This window comes from Oryza glaberrima, chromosome 5 (genome assembly GCF_000147395.1).
Source record: "Oryza glaberrima chromosome 5, OglaRS2, whole genome shotgun sequence".
Classification (NCBI taxonomy): Eukaryota; Viridiplantae; Streptophyta; class Magnoliopsida; order Poales; family Poaceae; genus Oryza; species Oryza glaberrima.
In genome coordinates this window covers 17,927,998-17,936,784 of record NC_068330.1, presented here as the reverse complement: position 1 = coordinate 17,936,784, position 8,787 = coordinate 17,927,998, and the positions used below count along the sequence as shown (strand labels likewise).

General features: G+C 45.9%; 1 protein-coding gene and 1 non-coding gene across 2 annotated transcripts; both read right to left on the bottom strand.

The window, feature by feature from the left end:
- TRNAI-UAU (transfer RNA isoleucine (anticodon UAU)) lies at positions 1-74 on the bottom strand. Its single transcript has one exon. It is a non-coding gene; the product is annotated as a tRNA-Ile (tRNA).
- A 2,238-nt stretch (positions 75-2,312) lies between these two features.
- Positions 2,313-7,030, bottom strand: LOC127774719 (GDSL esterase/lipase At1g71691-like). Its single transcript, XM_052301002.1, has 5 exons — positions 6,648-7,030; positions 4,388-4,509; positions 3,992-4,240; positions 3,475-3,724; positions 2,313-2,883 (listed from the first exon to the last, which is right to left on the bottom strand). Exons 1-5 carry the CDS (start codon positions 6,979-6,981, stop codon positions 2,657-2,659), a joined length of 1,182 nt encoding a protein of 393 aa, XP_052156962.1. The 5' UTR covers positions 6,982-7,030; the 3' UTR covers positions 2,313-2,656.
- Between the last annotated feature and the right edge of the window lie 1,757 nt (positions 7,031-8,787).

The following is an 8,787-nucleotide window of genomic DNA, read 5'->3' as shown; positions in this document are numbered from 1 at the left end:
TGGTCCCGGCGGGGCTCGAACCCGCGACCTTCGGCTCATAAGACCAACGCTCTAACCAACTGAGCTACGGGACCGATCTGTTTGAAATTTCTTCGTATCTTAATTAAATTTTATCTCTAGAGTGTAATCGAAATTCTGTTCGTCATCTCGTTACAGCCAATTCCTGTTACATAATCTCCTTCTGTAACAGCAATTCCGCTTTATGTTTGATACCTTCTAGTGGATCACCACCATCACCGACATGTAAGATCATAAGATACAGTAAATGATTCGTAAGTGAACTAACCAAACTCTTCAATATTTATAGTACTAACATGTGTCACATACCATACTAGATTAATTTATTTTTGGACTAAGAAAATACAAACAATTAAGATAATGTGGTTTACAACAATTTAAATCATATATGAATTGATATTCAGAAACAAAACTAAGGTGATGCGACTCAATGAGAGAAGAAAAACAAAGATGGTAATGTAGATTAATCATCCAAAGGAAAAACTAAGGTAACATAATTTTATAAGAGAAGAAAATGAGAAAGATAATTTAGACTATAAATCAACATTCAAGGGCTAAAAATAATTGAGAAGATGTGATTTAATAAGAAAAGAAGAAATAGTATTAACTACATTGAATCAAAGATTGGCAAAGGATTTTCATAGGATTCAAATTCCTATGTAATTTTTCCTACATGTCCCTCTTTGATTCATCGGAAGGAAAAAAAAAAACTTCCCATGGGATTGTATTACTATGCTTCATATTTTTTGAATTTTTCTTTGTTTTTTCCATAGCATTATCAAAGGACTGTTATTGTCTTTTCTATGTTTATTGATTCCTCTAGAATTTGAGAAACATACTACCTCAATTCCTACATTTTTTTATTCCTATGTTTTTTCTTTCCCGCGAATCAAACAAGCCCTCAGTGGTACATATATAGGATAGGATATCGTGTACAAGTCACATAATTTATTTCATATACAAGCAAGATAAGATTTCCTGGTAATACCGGCTAACTGAGGTTCTTCAGCACTCATATATATCCATTTTCAGTTTCAGACAGCACTTAATTTTTTTTTTTTGCTCGGTAAATGCCCCTACTTTGTTCTTGCAAGCTAGCATTTTTTTTTTCAGTCAACGATCTTCATGTATTTCACACAAGAAAAACCCTAGCTACTTTGATGATCCTTTCGGAATCGTGCAGACACTACTAAAAAAGTGTCAAAGGTATCGGTTCATAGAGAGCCATAGGTAACAGATTTTCATCTGGCACCAATACTACTAAGCGACACCTATAACGAAAATAGAACCGGCACCTTTAGCATTACCCAAGTCAGAAAAAGAGAGAGAGAGAGCCGGCTCGAATCCGAGCCAAACTCACCAAGCGCCGTCACCGCGCATACGCCCTTCTCCAATTCAAACTAATATCTCCAAACCCCAAAATCATTCACAAATCACCACCAAAATAAATTGACATCACATAATGAATATATTCAACAACAAATTCATCAACAAATTCACAAAAAACATCATCGCCATGTGCCACCGCCGCAGCCCATCGCCCGTCGCCTCCCACCTCCCCTCCCGCCAGATCCGGGGGAGGGGAGGGCGCCGCCGCAACCCGTCACCCGCCACCTCCTGCCTCCCCTCCCGCCAGATCCGGGGGAGGGGAGGGCGCCGCCGCAACCCGTCGCCCGCCGCCTCCCGCCTCCCCTCCGGCCAGATCCCCTCCAGCTGGATCCGACGGAGGGGAGGGCGCGGCTGCTGCCGCCTCCGCTAGGCCGCCGCCCGGTCATCACTGTGCGCGCGAGAGAAGACAAGAGACGAGGGAGCGATAAGGTTGACTTATAGGATAAGGCCGATGCATCGGCCTGGATCGGCTCTGCAACTTGGCTCGGTTTGGATAGGTGCCGATTTTTTTAAAAAAAACAGACACCTATAATTTATTATTGGTGCCGGTTTTTAATTAACCGACACCTATACTACAAGTGTCGGTTTTTCCTTAGAAAACCAGCACCTATACTATATTAAAGGTGTTGGGGTTTTTTAAAAAACCGACACCTATACTATATGTGTCAGTTTTTCTTTAGAAACGGCACCTATAGTTGCTTAATGGTATCGGTTTTATATGTTTTCAATCCGCGGAGGAGGAAAATACATTATAAGTACCGGTTTTAGTTATTCTGGTACCTATAGTGCCGATCTCTATTGGCTTTTTTTTTTTGTTGTAGTGGAATTCATCGGTATTCATAGTAGCAGTAATTTATCACTACTCGGACATGACAACCCACAAGTCCATCGGTATTCAGCAGCAGTAGTAGTACAAACACAAGCAGCACTTGCCCTAATCCAAACTGAGCACACAAACACACCCACAAACAAACACCACCCCAGCTCGTTCATTAGCTCATCCCCTACCTAGCTACAACAACATAGTAACACTGCATGCAAAAACGAATAGATTCATACCCTAAGTACTTCATCCGTCACATAATAGAAAAGATTTTGGATGGATGTAACACATACTACGAATCTAATCAGACTTTATATCTAAATTCGTAGTACTGAGATATGTCCCATTCATCCACAATTCTTTATATTTCGGGACGAAGAGAGTAAAAGAGAGGATATATGTCACGACCGCCGGCGGCGACAGCTGCTACGGCTGCCAGGCGGCGAGCTGCTGGATGTTCATGGGGTGGACGAGGTCGGCGCCGCCGGAGTAGGCTGCCTTGCCGAGCAAGATGTTGACCCTCTCCGTGGGGTGGAAGGCGTCCCAGAAGATGTAGGTGTTCCTGTTCAGGCACGGCCGCTGGAACGGCAGGCACGTGATCATCCCCCTGTTCCTCCCTATCCCACAGCACCCTCTGTCCACCACGCTGAACCCTGCATCATATGTATCATCACCTCGCATCACGCGGTGGTCTCTACGGGTAGTATTCTGTTTCTATGCTAATGCTGATGTCACGTCACGGTGGTATCTAATTGTAGTATTCTGTTTTACACGAAAATTGACATCACGTCACGATCGTCTCTACGGGTCGTATTCTGTTCTACGTGAAAATTAATGTCACGTCACGGTGATCCCTATTGATAGTATTCTTCGCGAAAATCAACATCATGTCATCATGATAGTATTCTGTTCTACGCGAAAATTGACATCACGTCACGGTGATCTCTATTGGTAGTATTCAGATCTACGTGAAAATTGATGTCACGTCACGGTGATATCTACTTGTAGTATTCTGCTCTACGTGAAAATTGATGGCACGTCACGGTGATGTCTACTGGCAGTATCATGTTCTACGCGAAAATTAACGTCATGTCACGATGGTATCTAGCTACTAGCAGTATTCTGTTCTACACGAAAAATGATGTCATGTTGTTACGGTGGTTTCTACTGGTAGTATTATATTTTACGCGAAACTTGACGTCAACGCGATGTTGGTGGTTGAATAAAGATGATTTATTACGTACCGTAGGACCACGGGTTGCGGAGGACCTCGGAGATCATGGCATAGGTGTCGACGAAGATGAACTTGGCGCGGGGGAGGTTGACGTTGAGCGTGTTCACCATGGACTTCACCTTGCTGTTGAAGGGGATGATGAGGTCGTCCACGTCCGGCGAGCACATGTTCGCCGGGTTCCTCGCCCGCATGTTGGGGATGCACGCCATCGACCCTACTCCGGCGATCACGAACCTCCGCGCCCCCAGGTTGTACAGCCTCTGCAATACTCATCGCAATCAATCACATAATTATCTAAGGATGCATTTAACCCCGCTGGTTAATCAATTGAGATTTGCTCCGGTCCAGAAAAAAACACCTCAAGTTACCGGTCTAGAAGAAAAACACCTCGAGATACGGTACCAAATTGTTTATGATAGTTGGATCTAGCTGTGAGGTACCGGTATCTCGAAATACTTTTTTTTTTTGACCAGAGCAAATCTCTAATCAATTAGCTGATTGATTATATTGATTGTTCGTTGCCGTACGGTGAGCTGCTTGGTGTACTGCTGCACGAGGAGAGTGGAGTACTGATCGCCGTTGTACTCGTTCCTGGTGTTGTAGTTGGGCATCAGGTAGTTGTTGAGGTAGTCGTTGCTGCCCATCCCGACGTAGAAGATGCTGCGCGCCAGCGACGGCGCCAGCTTGCCGGCGGCGCCGCCGCCCAGCTTGCCGGAGATCTGCTGCAGCGTCGCCTCGAAGTTCTTGATCTGCTGGTTGAACGGGCTGCGCCCAACCTGCACCGCATCGCATCATATCCACAGACAAAATTAATGCAGATTACTAATTAACTTGCTGAACTGACTGATGATGAAAGGAATGGTCAATCCGCTAATGATCAGGGTGCATGCGTGCTTGGGCAATTGATATGAGCATGTTCTTACGAAGTTCTGGCCGGTGTTGTCCAGGATGCCGGCGGCGGCGGAGGCGTAGTTCACGCCGTGGAGCGCGGCGTCGCCCGTGGCGTCGTTGTGAGATGGCAGCAGCGGCAGCCCAAGAAGCTCAGCTGATGAAAAATCCAACGAGACAATTAGCATACAATAATAATTTCAGTGAAGCTTACGGCTTAGCTCTGTTCTTGATCAAACATCTTCTTGTTTTGCAAAGTTTAAATTTATCTTTTGCACTGATAAATTTTAGCTATTACTACTACTAAGCTGGAGTAGGTACGTCACTAAAGATCAGTCGCGGTCAAGGACAGATCTGGCTAGTAATTAGTACTAATTTGTAAGGATGTCACTCTTGTTGCTGGTAAATTCTTATCAAGGACTGCAACTGCATATCCATCCATCCATGCATGCTGCACAGTGTACACACACTTCTGCATTTACAGCCATAGCCTCTGGAATTCCGGATAGAGTCACATGGAAACATTGATTCCCCACTCGCTGGTACAGTGCTAGCTGCTACTACTCGTCGATGAAAATTCATCACCATCATGTGTACTGCATGAGGTGAATCAATGGTAGGGCAGACCTACCCATGGGAGAAATTGAGGGCACTGCCATTATTACTCCATGGATCACTACGGAGGCCATATTGGATATGAGTTGAAATCTTTGAATGTGCACATGCAAGAGGGTGGTGAGTATTATAACTGCGGCACTTACTCTAGCTAGCTAGGATGTTCATACAAAGCTAGCTAACCAATCTAAATTTTGCAAGGACCATTACATGCACTGTGTGTGTGTGTGTACATGTTTGGGTTTCAATTAGGACAAGTACTATGTATACTACACATAATCTATGCTTCATTTTGGCATCCTCTCTAGTATATTGACTTGCATTGCTTCTTCAAGTAAAACAGAGGAGACTGCTATCCAAACATTGCAAACAATGAAATTGTAGATACCTACACAATTTTGTCCAGATACATATACAGATCGAGAAGAAGTGTAGGTTTCCTGAGAAATTAAAATATGATATGCACACCGAAGACATCCAGAATGGAACAGTGAAACACTTGATTTATAAATAAATTACTTCAACATTATACTAGCATTGAAACGAAATTTTCAAAGATTGTAAAACAAGTAGTAAACTGAAGTTCTCTTCCACAGCAGAGTAGTTAGCTAAACACACTTCATTTATTATTTAATTGTAAGATTAACTCACTTAAGGATGTACAAGATTAATTAATCAGTAATTAATTATTCGAAGGTATTGCAGTGCACTAGCAGTAGCAGATTAAAGTTAGCATTTCACATACTACAACACCCATTGCTAAAAGCAAGTATAATGAACTAGAAGTACAATTACAAAGCCTTCAATTGGTTTAATTTGCAGCGTGGGCCCTTCCTCACATACTAACAACTCCCATTTCTAAGAGTCCATTGTAGCTGTTGTTATGTGCTTTGGATTCTACTTGGTTTGGAAAATCTTCATTAATTCCAGTAAGATTTTCTGTTAGTCATAATTCAAATGCTCATAACTATAACTATTAGATCCAAAAATGAAAATAAAATAGTTACTTTTGAACAGTCAGTACAGTACCAAAAGGAAACCAAAGATATCCCATCTTTCATCCTCTAGCTTATAATTAAGCCGCTACTAAAATTTAAATTCCAATACTAAATTTTAGAGTTGATTTTTTTTTATCATAACTTATTTTCTAGCATATGACCGACTGTTTGACTACACACATAACTAAATATGGAAGAAGTCCTTTTTTTTTCTGAAAACACAAAATAAGTAATATTTCTTGCTAGAGCTATAGAAGTATTTGAACTTTATCATTTTCTTATTCGAAGAACCTTCCAAAGCGTTATAGCTTGCAAAACTAGTTTTAAGGGCCATTTTGTAGAGTTCCAATTCGGAGTGAGGTTGTGAAGCAGCGTAAACCTAGTTCCATCTCTCTAGTTCATTTTGTGAAAACGTTCCACCCAACGAAAGTGTTTGGCTTGGCTCAGCTCTACTTTATTTTTCTTGAGATGTGCGAAACAAGCCCTAAGTAATTTAAAAATTTACAACAAGATGAACTATGACGGCCCATATGTATGTGACATCCAGTAGAAGCAGCATATCTGCACTACTAGCTACTGCATATTTCTTCGGGAATACATATCTTTGTATTAAGCTGCATTAGGCAAAATGCAAATGCATGGAGCATATAGATAGATGGAGCTATGGGCGACGGCGACGCACCTATCTCGTCGACCATGGTGTAGCCGTTGGAGAAGCGGCCGGTTGGGCCGCCGGCGAAGTCGATGCCGTAGGGGAGGTAGTTGGCCTTGGCCAGCGACGTCATGTCGTTGTTGTTCCCGTTGTCCGTCAGGGAGTCCCCGAACACGAACATCGCCGGCACCGACGCCGCCGCCGCCGCTCCCCCTCCTCCTCCCACGCTCCCCCCGCCGCCGCCGCCCGGCCCCATCGGGAACGTGCCGTTCCACGGCGGCCGGAACACCTGCGCCGCCGCGCCGCCCCAGTGCCAGCTCATCACCACCACGACGAGCAGCATCAGCACGGGGTGGCGCGCCATTGCAGCGGAGCAGAGCTGCAGTGAGGCAGTGAGGAGTGTGAGCTTTAGCGCCTGTGCGTGTGTGTATATAGGAGAGGGGGCAGAGAGAGGGTTTTGGAGCGGTGAGAGCTAGCGCCGGTGGTTGGTGGGTAGATGGGGTGGGGGGAGCAGTAAATGTTGAGCCGGTGAGGTTTCAGTTTCACCACCACCTCTGCCATCTCTGGCGTGGCGAGTAAATGCATGGACATGGTGGAGCGAGCTGTGCGTCCCTCGGAAGCCGTGCACCATGCTGTGCACTGTGCACTGGTGCAGCGACAGTGAGGTGGATCACCGGCCGGCAAGCCACGACGACGGAGACGCGGTGACCGGACCCGTGTAGCTGAAAGAGCTGGGCCGGGCCGAATTTCTCCCGAGGGGAGCCTTTTTTTTCTTTCTCGGAAGGAAAAAGTACACCGAAGGTCCCTCAACTTGTCATCGAGTTACAAAATCGTCCCCTAAGCGCAAAACCAGATATCCGGCATTCCTTAGCTAATCAAAACTGGTCACAATAAATCCTTCAATGGTCTTGACCCCGATTTTGTTCTACGTGGCGGCTAAATCAGCGTGGAATATTAATCCACGTGGAACCCACATGTTTGGCTGCCACGTCATCTCTCTCTTCCTTGCTCCTCTCGCTCTTCTCTTCTTTTCTCATGTTCTCTAGGCAAGCCGGCCGGTGGCTAGGGAGGAGGACGCCGGGACGAGGCGGGAGAGGAGGAGGCGGCGGGTGACACGGCATCGGCCTCGTTGGAGACGAGCGCGGCAGCCTCACCCTCCTCGCCCGCGCGGTGCATGTGGCCACCGGGGCGCGCGAAGAGGGCCCCCGCCATGGCGTCGAAGTCAGGCGCGGAGACGGCGAGGTGGGCGACAGCGCGTGTGGGGGGTGGGGATGGGAATGGCGGGGAAGGGGAGGGGAGCGAGTCGAGGGTGGCGGGGGAGACCGGGATGGGAAAGGGAGCACTGCGTTGGCGGCCGCCGATGCTTTCCTCTTCCCACCGGCTGAGTCAGAGAATGGAGAGAGAGATGAGGAAGAGAGGAGGGTAAGACAGAGGGGGAGGCTAATGTGGCCACGCTGACATGTGGGGCCCACGTAGGTCCCACGCTTATTCAGCCGCCACGTAGGATAAAACTGGGGTCAGAACCACCGAAAGACCTATTGTGACCGGTTTTGGTTAGTTAAGAGACGCCCGATATCTGGTTTTGCGGTTGGGGAACGATTTTGTAACTCGATGACAAGTTGAGGGACCTTCGGTGTACATTTTCGATCTCGGAATAAATCCACTTTGATCCCTTCAAATATACTACCTTGTTAAAAAAATGAATTCCTAGTTATGGGTAGGATTGGTCTTTTTTTGGACGGCGGGGTAGGTCTAATCTAACCCGTATCTTTCAACCGAAATACTTATCATATATTTTGAACCTCGAACTATTAAAATAGGTGTACTTTGACTCTCACGTATTATTTTAAGGGCGGTTTTCGTAGACGTGACTCGTTGACATGGTCAAACCGACTGAGTTAGCATGTGGGACCATATGTCATTGACTCTTGCTCTACCCCTCTTTTCTTTCTCTCTCTTCTCCTCTCTCTATTGCCCGACAGTGCATGATGGCCCTGTGACCGCTACAAGTACTCTCAACTCCGTTGCCACGAGGAGAGGGAGCTTGTGGAAAGGCCAACGACGATGGAACGTGATTGCATGGGCCGCTTCATCTCCTTCAACTTCAACAGAACGACACCCGGAGAACCCCACTGCCTTGTCACCACCAATATCCATCCCTGTAAGGCTG